This window comes from Stenella coeruleoalba, assembly GCF_951394435.1.
Source record: "Stenella coeruleoalba genome assembly, chromosome: 15".
Lineage (NCBI taxonomy): Eukaryota > Metazoa > Chordata > Mammalia > Artiodactyla > Delphinidae > Stenella > Stenella coeruleoalba.
In genome coordinates this window covers 22,697,507-22,722,875 of record NC_137161.1, presented here as the reverse complement: position 1 = coordinate 22,722,875, position 25,369 = coordinate 22,697,507, and the positions used below count along the sequence as shown (strand labels likewise).

The 25,369-nt window shown below is 46.7% G+C and overlaps 1 protein-coding gene across 7 annotated transcripts in view; it reads left to right on the top strand.

Annotated features, from left to right (window-relative positions):
• DLGAP4 (DLG associated protein 4) overlaps positions 1-25,369 on the top strand; it is a 200,710-nt gene that overhangs the window by 158,497 nt on the left and 16,844 nt on the right. For 6 of the 7 annotated variants that reach the window (XM_079945267.1, XM_079945266.1, XM_079945269.1 and 3 more), the window contains 3 exons: positions 4,534-4,895; positions 7,369-7,457; positions 7,978-8,390. In XM_079945267.1, coding sequence (XP_079801393.1) covers positions 4,534-4,895; positions 7,369-7,457; positions 7,978-8,390 — 864 coding nt within the window. Of the gene's footprint in view, positions 1-4,533; positions 4,896-7,034; positions 7,115-7,368; positions 7,458-7,977; positions 8,391-25,369 lie in introns of all 7 variants that reach the window. The other variant, XM_079945272.1, reaches the window with a different exon arrangement.

The following is a 25,369-nucleotide window of genomic DNA, read 5'->3' as shown; positions in this document are numbered from 1 at the left end:
GCGGGTGGGAGGGCAGGAGGTGAGGCTGTAGGATGGGTGGGTGGGACCAAACAGAAAGGGCTCCAAATTTGAGATGGGACTAGAACCTTGGGTTCTAAAGTGTTGGGAGCCTTCACTATGGCTAAATCTTGATTTTTGGCAACCGAGGGGTTTTTGTAGCGATGATGAGGTTCTTCTTCTTATTCAACAAATATTTATTGAGAGCTTTCTATGCTTGAGATATTACCCTGGGCCCGGGACACGACCTGCTGTGCCAAGACAGACAGAGCCCCCAGCCGCCTCAGGCCTGTAACCATCAGCAAGTGAATGCCTCGCTGAGCTGATGCCAAATGTGATGGGCGCGCTGATGGAGATCCTGAGTGATGGGAGAGCAGGGAGCAGTCAGGGGAGGCCTCCTAGAGGAGGTGACACTTGAAACATGTGAGGTGCTGAGAGAAGCCTTCCAGGCAGAAAGAACAGCTTGTGTAAAGGCCCCGAGGTGGGAGGAAGTGTGGTGGGCGTGAGGAACACGGACTGCCTGGATCGCCACGTTGGAAGGGGCTGGGGGAGGTGTTGGCCTGTGTTTCTTGGCATTTCACGCCTGTGAAATGAGAGCTGTCCTGTAGATTCGGGCCCCATCCCCCTGCCCTGGGGGCGGGGACAGTGCTCACAGCTGAGAGATGCCCCAAAATCCTCTCCATTAGTCACACCACTTGTCTGGCTGTCACCTGTGCCCCAGGAGACATAGAGAATCCAAGATGAGTTCACTTTTTCTTCTTTCACATCTGGCCATCTGGCCTGGCCTCCCTCTAGTTCACTTTCTCTCTAATGAGTGGCTGCGTCAGCAGGACTCTGGCCTACACAGAGGCCTGAGACAGAGGCTGGAGGGTCAGTCCTCTGTCCAGACCCTTGGACAGTCCCATTATCTCCTGGGTGGGGCAGGTCCCTGCACAGACTGACTCCTCCAGGCCAGTGTTAGCCCCACCACAGGTGGGGACAAGGACCCTGACTGGGGTCACACGGCCTCCGCCAGGCTTAGAGCCCAGTTCTGGGTCCTCATGCTCACTGCCACCCTCTTTAGGGGCATATTCCCCCCCTTAAACATTTTGAGCAGATTAGGGCTTCGCTTTTCTAATCTGGGGCAGAAGACTCCACTGAAGCTTTCTTGGGATATTTAGGCCAAACAAACAAACAAATCCTGAAATCCCCAATGAGTCGTGTCTCTGCTGGGCTCTGGTGGTCATGGGCTTCAATGGGCTTCTCTACGTGTCCAGTTCTTGGGGGAGACTGCCCCTGGCTGGTCAGGGAACCAGTCCAGTCTCCCCACCAGTGTCTGGGGAGTGGTGAAATTTTGGCTCACCCCCTGTCCTCCAGGCCTGTCTCCCTCTGTACCAGAAACTAGTCAGAGCCATGCCAGCACTGTGCTGTCTGAGCCTTGACCTCTGTGATGTAGCCTATGTAATCACTCCCTGTGGCCACGCAACTGGTATATGACAGAGCTGGGGTCTGAACTCAGGCTTGTCTGGTTCTCTGCTGCCTTCTGGCTTTTGGATCCTCACTACCAAAGGAATGACTCTCAAATGGTAGAATTTCAGGCAATGGGGAGGAGGGATTCCTAGCAGGAGTCTCCCTTTCAGTCACAGTGAGGGGAGCCTCCATACTTACCCTTAAATGAGAGCATAAATGGGAAAATGCTGTGAGTTAGTCAAGGGCTATGTGAATACAGTGTGCTGTTAGAACTCCTCCACCCCCACTGAACAGATAAAGGTACTAAAAAGTTCACTGGGGGACAGGGACTTCGGTGAGGCATTGTCGGGGCCTGGAAGCCAGGCCTCTGCCTTTAGTCTAGGCCCCTCCTCCTCCAGCTGTCAGGCCTCAGCTTGGATGTGCCCCTGCACACTGGCTCCAGAGTCCAGCAGGATGCTGAGGGGCAGAGTGGTCAGTGAAAGCCTCAGACACCTACAGCCCCAGCCCAGCAAAGGGGGGCAGCCTGAGGCCCGGGGAGTGGAGTGTGGTGGGCTGTGCAGCCGAACAGATGTGGTTGTCACTTGCTGTTGGCAACTCTGGGCAAGTTATCTAACTTTCTGAGCCTCGTGTGCCACATCTTTAAAATGGGCATAATCATATCCCCACCTCACAGAGTCACCGTGAGGTGTAAATTACAAAGCCATAAAACTGCTGAGCACAGCTCAGTAAGCGGCCCAGCTTTCGGCTGTCAGCCTGTGCCTTACAACCAGCTGAACACAGGAGCTCATCTTCCAGAGCAGGCCTGTCCCTTTCCACGGGGCAGGGCCCTGGAGGGTCCTTCTCCCGCAGACCGAAGCCCCGCCTCCTGCCCCTGCACCACCCTTCTTGGGTTGGGGAGTCAGAGACTGTGGGTGTGTCTGTCTGGGGGGATCCCTGAGCAGAACTGGGAAATTTTGAACAGAGGAGGAACAGTGCTCTTGGCTCTGAGCTCCCAGAGCACTTAGTCACCTAGACTAGGTCAAGCACAAGACACGGCTCCCAGCTCCTGGGCTTTTCTACTGTGGCCTCTATTGCTGTTGAAGTAGTTGTGTCACGGCTGTTTCTCTGCTGATGGGGGCTCCTAGCTTTCCTGGACCCCAGTACAGGGCCTGGCTTAATACACGACTATCAGGTGAACAGACAGATGGATGGGCTTTTTATATTACATTTTCTATTGTTAGGTAATTGTATATAATTTACATACAGTTGTAGGAAATAATACAGAGGGATCCTGTGTACCCTTTACCCAGTTTCCCTCAATGGAAAAATCTTGCAAAACTGTAGTATAATTATCATAACCCGAATATTGACATAGGTACAACCCACCAATCTTACTCAGATTTCACCATTTTCACTTGTATCACCTTGTGGTTTTTTAGTTTGATACAGTTTCACTGCATGTGTAGGTTCATGAATCCACCACCACAGTCAAGATATAGAACTCCCATCACTTTGCACACACTGGGGTCCTCCCTGTCGCCCCTGTATAACCAAGTCCCTCCAGCCTCCCCATCACTCTCTCCCCCTAGTCTCCCCACCAACCACTAATCTGTTACCATCTCTATAATTAGGTCATTTCAAGAATGCTTTATAAATAGAATCATGTGGTTTGTAACTTTTTGAGATTGCTTTTTCCCTCGGCGTAATTCACTTGAGATTCATCCAAGTAGTTGCTTGTATCAGTGGTTCATTTCTTTTTGTTTCTGAGTGGTGGTCTGGGCGCACCACAGCCATTCAGCCATTGAGTGGTAGGTCTCTCAGTGAGCTTGTTTCCACTTTGGCCTATATCAAATTAAGCTGCCATGAACAGTCCTGTATAAGCTTTTTGTGAATGTGTTATCATTTCTATGGGATAAATGCCCAAGGTGCACTTGTTGGGTTGTATGGTAATTGCATGTTTACTTTTCCATGGTTTTATCATTGTATACTCCCACCAGCCGTGAATGAGTGATTCGTTTTCCACATCCTCGCCAACATTTGGTGTTGTCACCGGTTTTTATTTTGGTCATTCTGATGTTTGAGTAGTGATATCTCACAGGAGCAGATGAATGGATTCTGCTGTGCCTTGTCACTGCCCCTGTGGCACTGGGCCTCATTTTGAGGGTTTCCATTGAGCCATCACCATCACCGTGATTGGCAGTCCCTTGAAGGCAAGGCTTAAAGCCACTCCTCTGGCTCCTCTTCTGGCCCGGGCCTCACCCGGGGAGAGGCTCATTTCAGTCCTCACTGGGGAAAGGGCAGTTGGAGTTAAGATGCTGAGAAAAGCCACTGGATGTGACCCAGCCCCTCACAGCAAGTAGCTACTGCTGTTTGAAAAGCACCTCCTGTTTCAGAACAAAAAGTTCAGCGTTTACGAAGCCAGCTGTGGGCCAGCCCTGGGCCAGATTCAGAATGGGACTCTGAGACACCAACTCCCACCTATGGCGGGTCCTGGTTCCCTGAATCTTGGTGGAGAACAGAGAGTCTGACCGGGCGTGATGGAGTCTTGGGGGAGGTAGACTGGTGTGTGGGGTTTTCACATAACAAGGTGAGGGGTGGGGTGGGAATGGCAAGATGTGGGGAAGGGTAGCTGAGCCCTGAAGGATGTGTTGGTCTCTGACCAGACAGGGAGAGGGCATCCAGGCACAGGAAACAAGGGTGGAGGGAAGGTAGGGTAGGAGGAAAAGACCTGGGCAGGGGAGTGGTAGGTCTCTCGGTGAGCTTGAGGACAAGTGAGGTTAACCATTCCTCAGCTGTCCTGACCGTCACTCTGCTGTCACCATCCAGCCCATGCCCCGGATGGATAAGACCTTTGTGGGGGACTCAGGTGAAGGGTGTGTTTGGTCCATGTGGGCATCCCCCACTAGACTTGGCCTTGGCTCAGCATGAAGGTGGGCAGGGCCTGTGTCTGTCTGTCTTGGTCATTGCTGTGTCTGACCCCCATTCTGCTCCAGAAATCCTCACTGAGGCCAGAGCTAGGGTCGGGTCAGGTAGGGCCTCAGCCCTGAAAGGGGCTCGAGAGGGCTGGGGCCTCACCTTCTCCCCTGCCCTCCTCTCACCCATCTGCAGGTTCATCATGCCTAGTGGCGTATAAGAAGACCCCGCCACCGGTCCCTCCACGCACCACATCGAAGCCGTTCATCTCCGTCACGGTCCAGAGCAGCACCGAGTCTGCCCAGGACACCTACCTGGACAGCCAGGACCACAAGAGCGAAGTGACGAGCCAGTCCGGCCTGAGCAACTCGTCGGACAGCCTGGACAGCAGTACCCGACCGCCCAGTGTGACACGGGGCGGAGTCACCCCAGCCCCCGAGGCCCCTGAGCCACCCCCAAAACATGCAGCTTTGAAGAGCGAACAAGGGACGCTGACCAGCTCCGAATCCCACCCTGAGGCCATTCCCAAAAGGAAACTGTCATCTATAGGAATACAAGTAGGGGCCCCTTTCGCACTCTGTCCTCGGCCCACGCCGTGCACCTGCCTGCGTGTAATTACATCTGGTGGAGGCCCACTAGGTCTCTTGGGCAAAGGTGGTTTGTCTATTTTGGGAGGTCGGCCCCAAGTGGCCAGACCAAATTCCACCCATAGTCACGTCTTCCTCACGTTCGCCCAAACATGCTGCGGGCTCTGCAGCTGTGGGCAGGTGTCCCTGCTCCAACGATGGGTTGTCCCAGTGAATGTAGTTACACTCAGCCAGCCATCTCCTGTCCACTGTTTGCCTGTCCACTGTCTGTCTGTTCACTCCACCCTTTGCCCTGGCAGCTGACGCGTGGGAGGCGGGACTGGCCTAACAGTTCTCTGATCCAAGGTCAGCTCCGGTGCGGAGGCCACAGCCCCGCCTGGCGGTGGGAGCAGCGTGGAGCGTAGACGCCGAGGGCCAGGGGCCCAGGACTCAGGGCCCTGGAGCCTTGGGGGTTGCTCAAGGGGAACTTTGCCCAGAGCCCTCTCGGGCCTTGGGGACAGGTAGGTTGCTTGAGGTGCCAGGCCCATGTCAAATTGAGAAGTGGGATGTCGGTCCCGGTGCATCCCTCTGTGAGAAAGGATCCAGGCAGATAATTCCCCGGGACCAAGTGGCCAAAGCCAGCAGACCCTTCAGGAAGCCAGGCTCACTGTGCGCCCATGGCCAGGGCACACAGCAGGGCAGGGTGCGCCAGCTTCCCCTCCACTGCTTCATTGCACCTCCTGCATGCACTTAACATCAGTAATCTGCCTGCTGTTAGCTGAGTGGGGAAAACTTGGGCCCTGCCTTGCAGCTTTCAAGAGTTGCTCTAAATCCAGACTAAAGTGGAGCATACTCAGGGCAGGGAGGGAGGGCAGCTACAGTGAGCTAAGAGCTTGGGGGAGGCAGAGCCCCTCCAAACCCAGAGGGCGATCAAGGAGGTCCAGGTGGTGTGCATTGTGGCTTAGATTGGACAGGATCTCCGTTTCCCCAGCCACCCCTGCGCAGTGGGGCATGGCCGAGTAGATGACAAAGCACCAAAATTACAGAAGGAACATGGGACTCAAAGGGGGGCAGAATGGACCAGAGATGGCTCACCGGCCGATTTCTTGCACTTGCCTCTTGGAGAGGAAAAATTTGGGCACATATACAAGAAGAAAGTCGGCCAGGAGACTATTCAGTTTTCTGGGCTCCTTCATAAGGGGTCCGGCCCCTGTCCTGTACAGCTCTCAGGAGAGACTAAGGAATACAGAAAATAGTCTAGTCCCAGGGTCTTTGTTTGGGCAGCCCCACCCTCTCCTTGGCCAAACCGGATGTTCTTATCTTTCCAGAAGACCTGAGAGAGTTAGACTCACCCTGATCCTTTCACTCGGCAGTTCACACGGGGCTGAGTACTCTGGCTCTTGGGCCCATCCAGGCTTCTCCCCCGGGTTCACCCCACCCGCACTCCATGCTCTCCAGGCAGCTTCTTGAGATCCGGTGATATTGCATCCTCTGAGCTGGCTCTTGCTGAAGGAGAAATGCAGCTGCACCCCCATGGCAAGGAGGAGCCTGGTGCTCAGTCCCTGCCCGGGAAAGCCTCCCTGGCCTCTGTGAAGCCAAGAGACGAGAGTCTCCTATTTCCAAGGACACCCCTACAACTCTCGTCCCACCCCTTGGTGCCTCGAGCCCTGGGTCAAGTGTGTGTTCTCCCTCATTCATGAGCGGTGGCGGAGGGGCTGACCTGGCTGCTCCGTGGCCACGTACCTCTGTCCCGGAAAAGAAAGGTAGGCCCAGGGCATCACTGGTATAGAGAAAGAGTGCCAGCTTTGCACGTGGCTCCCCTGGCCCACCCAGTGCTGAAGGTGACCTCAGCCAAGTGTGATCGAGGCCCAGGGCCGGCATCCCAGGGGCCCAGGGACTTGGCCGGCTCTTGCCTTCATTGCAGCTTTCAAATCCAGAACTGCTGTCCGAGGTGCGCCCCTAGTGCCGGCGCCTCCAGCCTGCCCTTCACCTGCAGGGTTGGGGGAGCGATCTGTGCCTCGAGACAGCCCCGCTTCAACTACACCAGATAACGGCTGTGGCTTTGTGTGTGTGTGTTTTCTTTCTCTTTCGTTGTCCTTTTTTCTTTTCTTCTCTCTGATGCGTGTGAAGGAGAGGACTAGAAGGAACGATTCCCACCTCTCGGAGGACAACGGACCCAAAGCGATCGATGTGATGGCACCCTCCTCAGAGTAGGGAAAGCCAGTCATCTCCACCCCATCCCACCTCCCACCCACCTGCCCGCCCGCCTCCGCGCGAATGAGCAGTGCCCGGCTTAACCTGGTCCGGCCTCGGGCCCACGTGCAGTGTCCGCATGCCTCGTGTCTGTCTGTCCACACGTCTGTTTGCGTCGTCCCACTAACGTGAATTTCAGCAGCAAGTGTGGTGTTTGTTCTTTATTTTTGTCTTTGTCTCCGTGCCGTTGCTGTCGTTGTCCTTCAATAAGGTTGACTGCGTTCAGCCAGTGCCAAAAGAGGAGCCCAGTCCCGCTACCAAATTCCAGTCCATCGGGGTTCAGGTAGAGGACGACTGGCGGTAAGTGGCACCGAGGTGTTGGCTGCCTCTCCCCTCTCCTCTCCCTCCCTCTGCTCTCCCCTCTCCTGCGCCTTCTCCTCCTGCTCTCCCTAACCCACTTCTCCTTGCTGGATTTCTAGTAACCGAGCTGGGTTTGGGGTGCGGGCGGTGGCCCAGGTGTGGGAGGCTGGGTGGGCGGGCGTGCTCAACGAGCGCTTGCTCTGTGAGATTAATCAGCCACGGGGGCCGAGGCCGGGCAGAGACATGGCCTGGCACCCCGATGTTGGTGGGCGTCCTGGCCCCAGTGCAGTAAACAGGCAACCTTATGACCTTGTCTGTGTGTGCGTGTGCGTGTGGGCGGGGCGGGGGCTGAGCAGAGAATGAGACGGGGGCTGTGGGACCCGCTTCAGGCGCATGGTGAGCAGACGATGCATCCGTTTCTCTGTCTCCCGTGTGTCCGGGTCGGGGTGGCCTCTGGTCTCTGGCCCTCTGGGTGACTCACCCCTTACTGTCCCCACCCCACTCCACCCCGCACCCACAGAAGCAGCGCCCCCTCTCACAGCATGTCCTCCCGACGGGACACCGACTCGGATACCCAGGATGCCAACGACTCAAGCTGTAAGTCATCTGAGAGGAGCCTCCCGGACTGCACCCCACACCCCGACTCCATCAGCATCGATGCCGGCCCCCGGCAGACCCCCAGGATTGCCCAGATCAAGCGCAACCTCTCCTATGGAGACGACAGCGACCCTGCCTTAGAGGCATCCTCGCTGCCCCCGCCCGACCCCTGGCTGGAGACGTCCTCCAGCTCCCCCGCGGAGCCAGCACAGCCAGGTGCCTGCCGCCGGGACGGCTACTGGTTCTTGAAGCTGCTTCAGGCAGAAACGGAGCGGCTGGAAGGCTGGTGCTGCCAGATGGACAAGGAGACCAAAGAGAACAGCCTCTCTGAAGAAGGTGGGCGCTGTGGGGCCGGCCCCGGGGGCGGGGTGGGAGGGGTGCGGGTGCCAGCCCCAGCCTCCGAGGTGGGGGTGGGGGTTCTTAGGTTCTCTTCCTGGGTCGGTTGTGATTCCACCCCTTATTCTCATTCTTTCCTTTCTTCCATCCATCCACCGACCTAACCAAACCTTTTTCCAGAAAGGATTTACGGCAGCAGCTGCTAGTTGCACTGGCTGTGGGGTCAGCAGCCCCCTGGTTTGAATCCTAGCTCTTCCCTTACTAGTGAAGTGACCTTGGGCAGGTTCCTTGAGCCTCAGTTTCCTTACCTGTAACGTGGAGATAATCCTACCCTCTGATGCGGCGGTGCGTGTTCAGGGCCCGATGAAGTGCCGGACACAGAAAGCTGGCACCATAATTATGCCTTTGGCGGCTCCTTATTGAGCACCTACTGTGTACCAAGCACCAGGGATCTAACTGAACCTCAGCAGGGTGTGAAGAACTATGAATGGGTTAGACAGAGGTCATCTACTTTCCCACTTAGGCTTCTGTCTATACCATGCCTGTTTCCAAAAATTCCCCCGAGAAATTAGAGAATAGTTCTAGAAAGAGCTAGAAATATGTAGGGAGCCTAGATTCACAGGTGTTTGATACAGGGGAGGGGTGGTTTGGAGGCAGGCCCCTGGGAAGCTCCGGCCCCTAGATGGCTCCCCTTCACAGACCGTGCAGGAAGCACAGGTCTCCGGGGTATCCAGAAGGGATGGAGCCAGCATCCCACTGACCCCTGGTGGGGCAGGGCCTGGGGAAACCACCCCTTGATGACTCAGAGGCCTTGTTTTCACTCTCTCTAGGCCAGTCCCCAGCTTTGATGTCACACCCGCTGGTGTGCAGGGAACTGTTGTGAGCTATATACCTAACAACCTTTTACAATACTAGTATTTACAAAATCAGAACAGGGGCAAGGATCAGAGAGAGCACTAAATGGCTTCTAACAGAAACCATCCAGCCCTCTGCCCTTCCTCAGCCTTCCCCACTTGCAGCTCTCGTCAACTGTGTATTCTGGTATTTACCTTCATATTTCTTTTTCATTTTTAAATGGGATTACCTTTTATTTCCTCTCAAATTAATCGTCACTATGTATTGATCTCTACTATAATAGCTCAATATTTAGCTCTGTCACCTCCACTTCCTGTGCCCCACCCTCCGTATATTACATCAGTTTGGGGTTAAAAAACAACCAATATTTCTGTTTGCTATGAGCATGTAAATGATGTTCACTACAGAGCCTTGTAGTATATTAATGATTTCATTTTCTTATACATTTTGTTTTTCCTAGAATGAATGGTTGCCTCATTTTTTTTATGCACTTTATTTTCTAAGCTCTTATTTGTAATTTTTTTCACATGCTCCACCAGATCGGCCAGCCCCTCATCAATATTATTTTCCAGGTGTGCAAACGTATCAGATAATCTCATGATCTCCTATTTTTCCTGGTGCCCTCTGTCCTCTGCCCTGATCTGGCCAGCTTGCTTTCTGGGCCTGCTGCCAGGCTGCTGTCCAGAGACTTCCCTTTTCGTCACCTGGGACTGCCCTTGGCTACTTTACTGTGATGGACACCCTGCTTTCTTGGACAACATGGTCTTCCGCTTTCCTGGTTTTAGCCCCTCACTTTACGGGAGCACACCTTCAGTTGGAGATAAATTTTTGGAAACTGTATGTCTTTATTCAGACCTCATATAATTTGGCTGGGTGTGAAGTTGAAAATAGTAAATACAAATTATTTTTGTGTATAAATATAGATATAATTTATATATAAATATTAAAGTTGAAAGTAACTTTCCCTCAGAATCTTAAAGAGGCCGTATTATGTTTCGCTTCCATTACTTGCGATGAACAGTTTGAGGCCATTCCAGGTCTCAGTCCTTTGTATTATTTTATCTCTGGAAGCTGTTAGGATCTGTTAGGATCTTCACTTTACCTCTCTTATGAAATTTCTCAGTGATGTGCCCTGGAATGGGTCTTTGTGCCAGTAGTTAATAGGCCACTTTTATGTGGAGACTCAGGTCTTTTGTTTCTTGCAGAAATAGTCTTGCATTAATTTTTTAAAATAATTTCCTCACTTCCACTTGTTCTGTTTTCTCTCTCTGAAGTTCCTGTCACTCACATGTTGGATCTGCTGAGTTGATCCTGTCTCTGATCTTTTCTTTCTCTTATCTTTTTGTTGTGTCTCTTTCTGGAAGGCTTTCTTTTTTTTTTTTTTTTCTTTTTTTTCCCACGCTGTAACAACTTTATTGAGATATAATTCACATGCCATAAAATTTACCCTTTTAAAGTATACAGTTCAGTGGCAGTTAGTGCACTCATAATGTTGTGCAACCATCACTGTTATCTAAATTCTGAACATTTCCATCACTCCAAAAAGAAACCCCGTGACCATAAGCAGTCACTCCTCGTCCCCTCCTCCCCACTAGCTCTTAGCAACCACTAATTCTGTCTCGTGGATTTGCCTATTCTGGACATTTATGTAAATGGAGTCATACAGTATGATTGTGTGACAGGCCTTTTGTGTCTGGCTTCTTTTGCTGCATGTTTTTAAGGTTCATCCATGTTATAGCATGTATCAGTTCTTCCTTATTGTGGAGTAATATTCCGTTTTATGGATAATACTACATTTTATTTATACATTTATCTGTTGATGGACATTTGAATTGTTTCCACTTTTGGGCTAGTATGAATAATGCTGCTGTGCACATTTGTGTACAGGTTTTTGTGTGGATCTATGTTCATTTCCTTTGGGTATACAAGTAGGAGTGGAATTGCTGGGTCATATGATAATTCTGTGTTTAACTTTTTGAGGAACCTGCTAAACTCTTCCACAGTGGCTGCACCATTTAACATTCCTACCAGCAGCACACGAAGGTTCTAATTTCTCCACATCCTCACCAACACTTGTAATTATTGCTCTTTTTGATTATAGCCATCAAGGGGGGTATAGTAGTACCTCACTGTGGTTTTTGTTTTTTTGTGGGTTTTTTTGCGGTACGCGGGCCTCTCACCGTTGTTGCCTCTCCCCATTGCGGAGCACAGGCTCCGGACGCGCAGGCTCAGCGGCCATGGCTCACGGGCCCAGCCGCTGCGCGGCATGTGGGATCCTCCTGGACCAGGGCACGAACCCGCCTCCCCTGCATGGGCAGGCGGACTCTCAACCACTGCGCCACCAGGGAAGCCCCTCACTGTGGTTTTGACTTGAGTTTCCATGGTGGCTAATAAAGTATAGCATCTTTGCAAGTGCTATTTGTGTATCTGTTTTTGGAGAAATCTGTTGAGTTTGAGAGGTTTTCTTGAATTTATCTCTAAACTCTGTACATCAGATGTTTACTACAGCCATTCGTATAAGAGCTCTGTCTTACTCTGTTCCTTTTTTCATAATATTTTGTCCTTGTTTTATGGATAGAGTATCTTCTCCTACCTTTCTAAGATTTACATATATACTTAAGTTTTCATGTGTCCCTGTGTTGTCTCTGTTTCCTTTAGGCTCCTTTTTTCTATGTGTCTTTTTGGGTTGGAGTCTTTCCTGGAATGTACAGTGATCTTTAGTTGTTTATTCATATTAAAGGTGAGGAACTAACTCAGGGGTAGGAAGGGATGGAGTAGAAGATTTCTGTTTTTGTTGTAAGCCTAGTAGTTCCACTTGCTGTTTTTTAATTTTATGATTTAATTTAAAATAAAACTTTGGAATTCCCTGGCAGTCCAGTGGTTAGGACTCGGCACTTTCGCTGCTGTGGCTCAGGTTCAATCCCTGATTGGGGAACTAAGATCCCGAAAGTTGTGCGGCGCAGCCAAAATATTAAAATTAAAATTAAATAAAGGACTTACCTGGTGGTGCAGTGGTTAAGAATCCGCCTGCCAATGCAGGGGACACGGGTTCGAGCCCTAGTCTGGGAAGATCCCACATGCTGTGGAGCAGCTAAGCCCGTGTGCCACAACTACTGAGCCCACATGCCGCAACTACTGGAGCCTGTGCTCTGCAACAAGAGAAGCCACTGCAATGAGAAGCCCACGCACCACAACGAAGAGTAACCCCCACTCACCGCAACTAGAGAAAGCCCACATGCAGCAGCAAAGACCCAAAGCAGCCAAAAATAAATAAAATAAATTTATAAATTGCATGTTAATTTCTTTAAAAAAATTAAATATAATAAAATAAAACTTAATTTTAGAGTTAGCAAAAGCAAACTATATAATATAAAAATAGCAAAAGTCATGGTAATATACTGGTATGTTGATAATATATGGTAATAACATCAAAGATGAAGAAATAATTATTTAACTATCATGATAAAAACTCTTTGGGACTTCCCTGGTGGTGCAGTGGTTAAGAATCCGCCTGCTAATGCAGGGGACACGGGTTCGAGCCCTGGCCTGGGAAGATCCCACATGCTGTGGAGCAACTAAGCCCGTGCGCCACAACTACTGAGCCTGCGCTCTTCAGCCTGTGAGCCACAACTACTGAAGCCCACACACCTAGAGTCTGTGCTCCGCAACAAGAGAAGCCACCACAATGAGAAGTCTGCGCACCTCAACGAAGAGCAGCCCCCGCTCACCGCAACTAGAGGAAGCCTGCATGGAGCGACGAAGACCCAATGCAGCCAAAAATAAATAAATAAAATAAATTTATAAGGAAATAAAAAGAATGGCATTATTTAAAAAAACCTCTTTAATAGCAGAATAAAACTCATAATGTACAAGATTTTGTTTGAGTACCTCTGTTCAAGTCTTTTGAGTACATACGTAGGAGTGGAATTGCTGGATCATGTGGTAATTCTGTGTTTAACTTTTCTCCATTTTTTTATTGTAAAATGTATATAACATAAAATTTGCCATTCTAACCACTTTCAAGTGCATAATTCAGTGGCATTACTTATATTCACAATGTTGTATATTACCAACATCTATTTCCAAAACTTTTTTATCACCCCAAATAGAGATTCTGTTTCCGTTAAGCAATAATTCCCCATTCCCTTCTCCACCCAGTCCCTGGTAACCTCTAATCTACTTTCTGTCTCTATGAATTTCCCTATTCTAGATCTTTCATGTAAGTGGGAAGATACAGTGTTTGTCCTTTTGTGTCTGGCATGTTTTCAAGGTACATCCATATGTTGTAGCATATTAGAACTTTATTCCTTTTTATAGCTGAATAATATTCCATTGTATGTAAATACCACATTTGTTTGGTCCATTCGTCTGTTGATGGACACTTGGGTTATTTCCACCTTTCAGCTACTGTGAATAATGCTACAGTGAACACGATATGAGAATCTGTTTCAGTCCTATTTTCAGTTCTTTTGGGTTTAAACCTAAGAATGGAATTGCTGGGTCACATGGTAATTAATTCTATGTCTAGCTTTTTGAGGAATTGCCAATGTTTTCCACAGCAGTTGCACCATTTTACATTCCCACCAGCAATGCATAAGCGTTCCCATTTCTGTATATCTTTGCTAACACTTGTTATTTTCCATCTTTTAAAAAAATTATAGCCATCCTAGTAGGTATAAAGTGGTATCTCATTGTCCTTTTAAAAAATTTTTTATTTATTTATTTTTAAATTATTATTATTTTTTTACGGCTGCATCGGGTCTTAGTTGTGGCATGCGGGATCTTCCATTGCAGCACACGGGCTCTTCAATGCAGTGTGCGGGCTTCTCTCTAGTTGTTTCTTATGGGTTTTTTTCTTCTCTAGTTGTGATGTGTGGGCTCTGTAGTTTGTGGCACGTGGGCTCTAGTTGAGGTGCTGGAGCTCAGTAGTTGTGGCACGGGATTAGTTGCCCTGCAGCATGTGGGATCTTAGTTCCCTGACCAGGGATTGAACCCATATCCCCTGCATTGGAAGGTGGATTCTTAACCACTGGACCACCAGGGAAGTCCCCATTGTCATTTTGATTTGCATTTCCCTAATGACTGATGCTGAGCCTCTTTTCATGTTCTTATTGGTCATTTGTATATCTTCGGAGAAACATCTATTCAGTCTATTTAATTGGGTTGTTTGTCTTTTTGTTGTAGAGTTTAGGAGTTCTTTACATATTCTGGATAATAGACCCTTGTCAGATATATGATTTGTAAATATTTTCTCCCATTCTGTAGGTTGTCTTTTCACTTTCTTCATAGTGTCCTTTGATGTGCAAGTCTTTAATTTCGATAAAGTCCAATTTATCTATTTTTCATTTATTGCTGTGCTTCCATTTATTTTTAAAACTATGAGTGTATATTAATCTAATTAAAATTAGGACAAAAAAACAATTGAAGCAGTGAGAGACTAACTGGCAGCTCTGTGGGCAGGGCCCGTTGAAAGGTAGGCTTCTGTAGACACCTCAGAAAACTGGTTTTAAATAACATACAGTAAAAATTATATCCAGGGCTTCTCTGGTGGCGCAGTGGTTAAGAATCTGCCTGCCAATGCAGGGGACACGGGTTCGAGCCCTGATCCGGGAAGATCCCACATGCTGTGGAGCAACTAAGCCCGTGCGCCACAACTACTGAGCCTGTGCTCTAGAGCCCACAAGCCACAACTACTGAGCCCATGCACCACAACTACTGAAGCCCGCACGCCCAGAGCCTGTGCTCTGCAGCAAGAGAAGCCACCTAACGAGAAGCCCACACGTCGTAATGAAGAGTAGCCCCCACTCGCCACAACTAGAGAAAAGCCCAGGTGCAGCAACAAAGACCCAACACAGCCAAAAATAAAAATAATTAAAAAATATTATATCAGGGCTTCCCTGGTGGCGCAGTAGTTAAGAATCCGCCTGCCAATGCAGGGGACACGGGTTCGAGCCCTGGGCCGGGAGGATTCCACATGCCACGGAGCAACTAAGCCCATGTACTACACTACTGAGCCTGAGCTCTAGAACCCACGTGCCACAACAGCTGAAGCCCACGCACCTAGAGCCCTGTGCTCCGCAACAAGAGAAGCCACCACAATGAGAAGCCCACGCACCGCAACGAAGACCCAACGCAGCCAAAATTAAATTAATTAATTAATTTCAAAAATTATATCAAGATAAAGGGAACCAATTACATTAATATACAGTTTCTAAAATAGTGAATAAATTTGTGATATGATAATACTATATATACTTCTTTGTTAAGGCATTAAGTAATACAGTCTAGCAGTCAGTCTAAAATTACTATAATTTTAAAGTAATGATGACAGTAAACATTATTTCAAGATAACTGTGACCACTGTAATGTGATATGAAATTATCTTTGATTTCTATTGGTGACAATGTGACAGGTTCTGCTGACATTGAACTAAAGTGGTTTGTTGCCCATCTAAGTTTAAGGGCGTCCTGCTTTAGCGTGATTCGGTGACAAACTGGCCTTTGCCTTAGAAGATCTTGAAATGTCAGTATCTTTTCTCCAGAATCCTTCAGAATCTTCTTCAGAAAAGAATCCTCTAGTTTCTTTGGGGGCATGTGTCTGGTTGCTGGCATTCCAGGTGCAGGGTAGAGGGAGGGAGCTCGCAGACTATCATTCACTCCATGCCGTCTGCCATTGACCCTGCCCGGTGGCCTAGGGTCAGAGCATCTAGAGCAGCGCTATTTGGTAAAAATATAATGTGAGCCATGTGCTTTAAATGTTCTAGGAGCTGCATTTAAAAAGCAAAAAGAAATAGGTGAAAATAATTTTTGTAAGTTATCTTACACAGTATGTCCAAAATAGTAGTGTTTCAACATACAGAATTATTGAGGTGTTACATTCCTTTTCATGCTAAGTACTTAAAAACCAGTGCATATTTTACTTTATCGTACATCTCAATCCAGAGAAACAACATTGCCGGTGCTCGCTTGCTGCAAATGGCCGGGGGCCGTTGTATTGGACGGCGCAGATGAGGAGAATAAGCCTGGGTGGGTGTGCGCGGATACCTTAGTGACTCAGTGTTGGTGCAGCAGGTTAAACTTTTCTGTACTACACTTAATTCTAATTCTTTCTGGATTGAGAAGATGCTTACCTGCTAAGCATATGTCACGTCAAACAGTATTGGTATTACCTTCCTGTAATGTTATGGGGGGAGGGGTGCTCTTTCAACATGATGACATTTCTTAATAAGCAGCCCTCAACCCCTGCTGTTGAACCCAACCTCTGGATGGAGCCCTTTTCACAGCCCTACATCAGTGACTATAACTTAAAGATAGATGTGGTCACGTTGCCCTGTACCTTAGATTCATGATAAGTATTCTGACTGCTCAGGTAAATCAGTAACACCCATGCAGGTGGCTGCATCTCTTGAGTGGATTTTGTGTTATACCACCATCCATCTCCAGAACTTTTCATCTTCCCAAACTGACACTCTGTACCTATTAGATGCTAACTCCCCATTCTCCCTCTCCCAGCCCTTGGCAACCACCATTCTACTTTCTGTCTCTGAATCTGACTACTCTGGGTCCCTCATACAAGTGGAATCATACGGTCTTTGTCCTTCTGTGAGTGGCTTATTTCACTTAGCATAATGTCCTCAAGATTCATTCGTGTTACAGCTGGTATCAGAATTTCGTTCCTTTTTAAGGCTGAGTAATATTCTATTGTATGGAGAGACCACATTTTGCTTATCCATTCATGTGTCCGTGGATGCTTGGGTTGCTTCCATCTTTTTGTCTGTTGTGAATAATGACATTTCCTATCTCTTAGGACCACAATTCTTCGTTGACACCACCATGCTTTCTGATCAAATTGTGTACGTCCACCCAAGGCCCTGTCTGACTTATGGCCACAAGTTTTAATGTCACTGTTCTTACATGTGTGGAAGAGCTTCACCAAGGAGGTACCTCAAGGAGAACATGATACCTTCATATCGTGCAGAAGCTTGGAGGATATTTACAGGCAGGGGGAGAGGGCAGGGATTCCAGATGGAGGGAGTAGCACGTGCAAAGGCACAGAAGCAGGAAGTGCAGGGCAGGTCCAGGAATCACAAGTGAAAAGAAAGGGGTGGGAAGAGGGGGATGGTGGGTCACAAGAGTAGGAAGCTGACTGAGAAGGGCCTCAAATATCAGATCAAAGTATTGGGCATTACCCTCCAGGCAGGGGAGAGCAGCTGGGGGATCTGAAGCAACAGTGAGATGGTCAGATTTTCTTTTTAGAAAGATCACCCTTGATTGCTGTGTGGAAAAAGCTTTGGAAACAGGGAGACCAGGGTGGTGGGGTGGAAGAGGAAGGAATGGATAAACAAGAAATTTTCTGAACGTTCTGAATGGACCGGCTAAAGGGGCACAGGGTTGGAGTCAGGTGAATCCCTCCAGCTTCCCTGGTTTGGGCCACAGGTGGATGGAGAGGTCATCAACTTGAAAGAGGGAGGCGGAGGCAGGGCGTGCTTGGCTGGATAAGGAGGGGCTCATGAGGAAGCAAGATTACAGAGGTCAAGTTGTGCAGATGTCTTTCTTGCTGTTGAAGGAGATGCGGATGAAATGAACGCTTCAGCGTAGTCTGGGAACTCCTGTGGCCAGGGGGTTGATCAGGATCGTTCCAGAGTGAGTGGAGAATCAGAGAGCCTTGAACGCTGGGTGGCCTACCATGAGCCAGCACTCGGCATTCATCGTCTTGTTTACTCCCGGCTATCCAGTGAGGTTGGAGCTATTAGAATCGTGTCTTGAAGAAGAAACAAACAAATGGAGGTGAAGTGCTCTGCCACTCAACAGCTGTGTGACCTTGGGCACATCTGAGCCTGCTTCCCCCCATTGTTCAGTGGCGATAATGACCCCACCCTCAGCCTGTAGTGGGGATAAGATGAGACCCTGTGTATGCGGAGTGCTTGGTGGTGAACGGCAGCCGTGTCTGCTGCATCTGCTGTCACCATCACCCTAACTTGTGGATAGACGCAGCCCAGGCCAGGAGCCGAAAAGGCCACACCTCTAGCCTCAGTGCTGGGAGATGAGAGGTGAACAAAGGTAGACATAGAGCTAGCAGCCTGAGGGAAGGGGCCTGCCATCCCATTTCCCCAGCTCTGGCGAGGAAGGAAACTAAGAGACCTTGGGTGAGTCACCTCAGTTCTCCAGGCCTCCACTTCCTCACCTGTGAATTGGGTGGACCAATACCAACCCCACAGGACTGTGTATGAATGTAAGATTAGAAACACAAAGCCCTTGGCAAGAACCCAAGAGGTGGTAGCATTTATTACAGTTGTTGTCGTTAATGTTGATATTAATATTACTAGACACAGGCATTGTAGCCTCCCCACTTTCACCAGTGGGCAGTTCTGAGTGCAGGTCTCCTTTTTAGGACCTCCCCTAAAGAACTAGTTTGTGTGTAGAGGTGTATACAAGGATGTCTTTGCTGTATTATTTGTAATAAAGCAGGCCCCTCACTGCCTATCACTAAGTGTTCAGTTACCTTTGTTGCATAAAAACTGACCTCAAACTTAGTGACATAAAACAACCAGCATTTTATTATGGTTATGGCTGTAACAGTAGGTCAGCAATTCAGCAGGAGCATGGCAAGAACATCTCATCTCTGCTCCAAGATGTCTGGGGCCTCGTCTGGGATGACTCGGCCTGATAGCCGAGGGAAGGAATTACCTGAAGGTAGTTCACTCACATGCCTGGTGCCTAGACCAGAGTGACCTAAAGAGCAGGACTGCTTGCCGGGGCCCCTGTGTATCTCTCCTCCACGGGACTTTGCTTCCTCACGGGCAGCCTCGGGGCAGTCAGACTTCTTACCTGTTGGCTCCGGGCTCCAGGCTAACAAGGCTGCCTTGCCTTTGATGACCTCGCCTCAGAACTCACCTGGGATCTCTACCGCTGTATTTTACTAGCGACAAGAAGTCACAAGCCCACCCAGGTTCAAGGACGGGGAGAATTAGACCCCGCCTCTTGATAGGGGAGTGTCAGGGTTCTAGAAGAACTCGAGAGACAGGAGACACTGCTGGGGTCATCTTTGGAAAATACAGTCTGCCACAATACAGAACCAGTTCAATCTAATATGCAGCAGTTACAAAGAGCGCTTTTACTACTGAACAGTGTGTTGTGAAGTTCTGTCTAGTTTGACGCATACAGATCTGCTTCAGTTTGGTTAAATTCTGTGACGTGTTCAGTGAGATACATGAAATACTGCATTTTCTTTGCCCACGTTCCTGATGATGGGTGTTTAGGTGTTTTCAGTGTTTTATCAGCTTCTTGGCACACGTCTTTCTTGGCATCATATGTGAGAGAATCTCTCTAGGATACTTACCTTCCTTGGACAGAATTGCTGGATGGATGGAAACATTTTATATTTTAATCAGTTCTGCCTGATCGCTCTCCAAAGATTATACCAGTGTATCCTTACACCAACAGTGTTGGAAAATTTCCATTTCTCTGATATCCTCACTGATGCTTGATCCCGTCAGACTCTAAATTAATTATTTGGTAAGTGGAAAAGTATATCTGGTTGATTTATTTTGTATTTACTTTGTTATTTGAGAAGCTATGCATATTTTCATTAGTTTATTGGCTCTTTCAACTTTTTCTCCTGTGAATTGCCCAGATAGTTCATTTTTCTATTGCATTGTCAGTGTTTTGAAAATTGATTTGTAGCTCTTTATATATGTGGATACTTAATACTATGTCATATATATATTGTTTTGTTTTATATATTTATATATATATGAATGCTTGTGGGATCTTAGTTCCCCAACCATGGATTGAACCTGGGCCCCCTGCAGTGAAAGCACCGAGTCCTAACCACTGGACCGTCAGGGAATTCCTAAAATTAATGATGTCTTTATCACTTTTTTTTGGCTTGTTTTTTTGGCCATGCCACACAGCTTGCGGGATCTTAGTTCCCTGGCCCCCTGCAGTGGACCACCAGGGAATTCACGAAATTAATGATGTTTTTATCACTATTATTTTTGTTTTTTGGGGTTTTGTTTTTTTGCGGTACGCGGACCTCTCACTGTTGTGGCCTCTCCTGTTGCGGAGCACAGGCTCCGGACGTGCAGGCTTAGCGGCCATGGCTCACGGGCCCATCTGCTCCATGGCATGTGGGATCTTCCCGGACCAGGGCACGAACCCGTGTCCCCTGCATCGGCAGGTGGACTCTCAGCCACTGCGCCACCAGGGAAGCCCCATCTTAACCATTTTTAAGTGTCCAGTTCAGTGGTATTAAGTGCATTCACATTGTTGTACAGCACAGAAGCTGTGCTATTTTACATTCCTGCCAATAGTGCACAAGAATTACAGTTTCTCCACATCCCTGCCAACACTTGCTGTTTTGTTTTCTTTTGATAGTGGCCTTCCTAATGCGTATGAGGTGGTATCTCATCGTAGTTTTATTTTTAATTTTTATTGGAGTATAGTTGATTTACAGTGTTGTGTTTCAGGTGTACAGCAACGTGAATCAGTTATACATATACATATATCCACTTTTTTAATATTCTTTTCCCATATAGGTCATTACAGAGTATTGGGTAGAGTTCCCTGTGCTATACAGTAGGTCCTATTAGTTAGCTATTTTATATACAGTAGTGTATGTCAATCCCAATCTCCCAATTTATCCCTTTCCCCCTTGCCCCCTGGTAACCATAGGTTTGTTTTCTACATCTGTGAGTGTATTTCTGCTTCGTAAATAAGTTCATTTGTACCATTTTTTTAGATTCCACATATAAGTGATACCGTATGATATTTATCTTTCTCTGTCTGACTTCACTCAGTGTGACAATCTCTAGGTCCATCCATGTTGCTGCAAATGGCATTATTTCATTCTTTTTTATGGCTGAGTAATATTCCATTGTATATATGTACCACATCTTCTTTATCCACTCCTCTGTCAATGGACATTTATGTTGTTTCCATGTCTTGACTATTGTAAATAGCACTGTAATGAACATTGGGGTGCATGTATCTTTCTGCATTATGGTTTTCTCCAGATATATGCCCAAGAAGTGGGATTGCTGAATCAAAGGGCAGCTCTATTTATAGTTTTTTAAGGAAAAAATTTACATTCCCACCAACAGTGTAGGAGGGTTGCCTTTTGTCCACACCCTCTCCAGCATTTATTGTTTGTAGATTTTTTGATGATGGCCATTCTGACCAGTGTGAGGTGATACCTCATTGTAGTTTTGATTTGCATTTCTCTAATAATTAGTCATGTTGAGCATCTTGTCATATGTTTGTTGGCCATTTGATTTTTTGGGGGGAGAAATGTGTGTTGAAGTCATTTGCCCATTTTTGAATCAGGTTGGGATTTCTTTGGTTGTTAAGTTTTAGGAGTTCTCTATATATTCTAAATATTAATCCCTCATCCAGATATATGACTTGCAAATATTTTCTTCCATTCTGTGAGTTACCCTTTTACTCTGTACGTAATGACTTTTAGTGAACAAAATTTTTAAATTTTCAGGAAGTCCAGTTTTTCTATTTTTTCGTTGTTTCCCTGTGCCTTTGGTGTTAGAGCTAAGAAATCATTGCCAAATCCAATGTCCTGAAGCTTTTGTCCTATATTTTCTTATAAGAATTTTGTTGTTTTAGGTTTTAAATTTAGGTTCTTGATCTATTTTGAGTTATGGTATCACATAACAATCTAACTTCACTTTTTTGCATGTGGATATCCAGTTTTCTCCACACCACTTGTTGAAAATATTGTTCTTTCCCCATTGAGTGGGCTTGGTACCCTTGTCACAAATCATTTGATCATGTTTGCAAAGGTTTACTTCAGGGCTGCTATTTTATTCCATTGATCTGTATGTCTGTCTTTAGGCCAGTACCACGCTGATTTGATTATTGTGGCTTTGTAGTAAGTTCTGAAATCAGGATGTGTGAATCCTCCTGTTTTATTCTTTTTTAAGATTGCTTTTAATGTTTGGGATGCCCTGAGATTCCATATGAATTTTAAGATGGATTTTTCTATTTCTGCAAAAAACATTATTGGAATTTTGATAGGAATTGTATTGAATCTGAAGATTGCTTTGGGTAGTATTGACTTTTTTTTTTTTTTGGCGGTACGCGGGCCTCTCACTGCTGTGGCCTCTCCCGTTGCGGAGCACAGGCTCCGGACGCGCAGGCTCAGCGGCCATGGCTCATGGGCCCAGCTGCTCCGTGGCATGTGGGGTCTTCCCAGACTGGGGCACGAACCCGTGTCCCCTGCATCGGCAGGTGGACCCTCAACCACTGCGCCACCAGGGAAGCCCAGTATTGACTTTTTAACAGTATTAAGTCTTACAGTTCATGAACATGGGACTTGTTTCCATTTATCATATCTTCTTAATAACTACAAAACAGCAGTGTTTTGTAGTTTTCATTGTGTAAGTCTGTCACCTCCTTAATTAGTTAATTCCTAAATATTTTATTCTTTCTGATGCTATTGTAAATGGAATCGTTTTTGTAATTTCCTTTTCAGGTTGTTTATTGTTAGTATTAGAAATGCAACTGATTTTTGTGTGTTGACTTTGTATTCTGCCTACTTTGCTGAATTCATTTATTCTATCGGGAGTTTTTTGGTGGAATCTTTAGGGTTTTCTATGTATAAGATCGTATCATCTGCAAACAGAGATAATTTTACTTCTTCCTTTCCTATTTGGATGCCTTTTATTTCTTTTTCTTGACTAACTGCTCTGGCTAGAACTTCCAGTCCTATGTTGAGGTAAAGTGATGAATGTGGGCATCCTTGCCTTATCCTCGATCTTAGAGAAAACACCCTGGAGTATGATGTTCGCTGTGGGTTTTTCATGTATGGCTTTTATTTTGTTGATGTAGTTTCATGTAGTTCCTAGTTTGTTGAGTGTTTTTCTCATGAAAGAGTGTTGAATTTTGTCAGATGCTTTTCCTGCATCAATTGAGATGATTGTGTGGTTTCTCCCCTTCATTTTGTTGATGTGGCATGTTACACTGACTAGCTTTCATATGTTGAACCATCCTTATAATAAATCCCACTCGGTCATATGTATAATCCTTTTAATATACTGCTGAATCCTGTTTGCTAATATTTTGTTGAGGATTTTTGCATCAGTGTACATAAGGGATGATGGTCTCTAGTTTTCTTGTGGTGTTTTTTTCTGGCTTTGGTATCAAGGTAATGCTGGATTCATAGAATGAGTTAGGAAGTGTTTCCTCCTCTTCAGTTTTTTGGAAAAATTTGAGAAGGAGTGGTGTTAGTCATCTTTAAATGTTTGGTAGAATTCAGCAGTGAAACCACTGGGTCTAGAGCTTTTCTTTGTTGGGAAATTTTTGATTACTGATTCAAAACTATTCAGATTTTCTATCTTTTCATGATTTAGTCTTGGTAGGTTTTGTGTTTCTATGAATTTGTCCATTTCATCTAGGTTATCCAATTTGTTGGTGTACAGTTGTTCTAGTACTCCCTTATAATCTTTTTTATTTCTGTAGAATTGGTAGTAATGTCCCCACTTTCATTTTTTATTTTAGTATTTGAGTCTTTTCTTTTTTTCTTAGTCTATCTAGTTAAAGTTCTGTCAGTTTTGTTGATCTTTTTGAAGAACCAACTTTTGGTTTTTTGATTTTTCTCTGTTGTTTCCCTATTCTCTATTTCATTTAGCTCTGTTCTAATCTTTATTATTTCCTTCCTTCTGCTAGCTTTGGGATAGTTTGTTTTTTCTAGTTTCTTAGGTTGTAAAGTTAGGTTGTTGATTTTAGATCTTTCCTAAGTTTTTTTTTTAAAGGGTACATAGTGGTGACTTTTTTTTTTTTGCTGCATTGCGTCTTCATTGCTGCATGCAGGCTTCCTCTAGTTACGGCTAGCAGGGGCTACTCTTTGTTGTGGTGTGCGGGCTTCTCCTTGCGGTGGCTTCTCTTTGTTGTGGCGCACAGGCTCTAGGCATGTGGGCTTCAGTAGTTGTGGCATGCAGGCTCAGTAGTTGTAGCTCACGGGCTGTAGAGCGCAGGATCAGTAGTTGTGGCGCACAGACCTAGTTGCTCCACGGCATGTGGGATGCTCCTGGACCACGGCTCACTGGAAAGATGTTTTGAAGTCTCTGCTTTCCTCACTGATTAGTGATGCCAGTCAGTCATAATAACCACTGCCAGATTGCTACGCACACAGGGGTGTGTTTCTCAGTTCTGTTCTGCTGCCCTTTTGTCTATTTCTGTGTTAACACGACTTTTAGTTGCCGTAGCTTCTTAACATGCCTTGGCATCTGATAGGGTGAATCCCCTTCCTTATTCTTTTTGTTCAGAAAGGAAAAGTCTGTATCTTCATTCTTCCAATACCAATTTGAGAATTAGTATATCAAGTTCCTCAGAAAAATTTTCCTGGGTCGCTGACTAGAAATAGAGTTTACAGATTACTTTGGGAAAAACTGATACCTGAGAAATATTGAGTCTTCTTAGCTATGAATGAAGTTTATCTCTCCATTTATTCAAGATCTCCATTTTATATCCTTCCATTCAAGTTTGATTAATATATCTAGGAAGGCCTTATGCATTTTTATTAGATTTATTCCTTGGTACTTTCTAGTTTTTGTTTTGGTAGTAAAATGAATTTTTATATTTGCATACTCTGATTAGTTATGTTGAGACTTCTACATTGATCTTGTGTCCAGCAACCTTGTACAACTCTCAGTCCTCTTAGATTTGCATAATAAATGATCATATTATTTGCTCTAGTGGCAATTTTATGTCTTTTTTTAAAGATTTATTTATTTTATTTATTTTATTTTTGGCTGCATTGGGTCTTTGTTGTTGCACGTGGGCTTTGTCTAGTTGCGGCGAGTGGGAGCTACTCTTCATTGTGGTGCGTGGGCTTCTCATTGCAGTGGCCTCTCTTGTTGCGGAGCTCGGGCTCTAGGCACGCAGGCTTCAGTAGTTGTGGTGCGTGGGCTCAGCAGTTGTGGCTTGCGGGCTCTAGAGCACAGGCTCAGTAGTTGTGGCACACAGGCTTAGTTGCTCTGCAGCACGTGGGATCTTCCCGGACCAGGGCTCGAACCCTTGTCCCCTGCAATAGCAGGTGATTTCTTAACCACTGCGCCACCAGGGAAGCCCTGTGTTTCTCTTTCTAATCTTCCTGTGTCTCATGCATATCTTGTC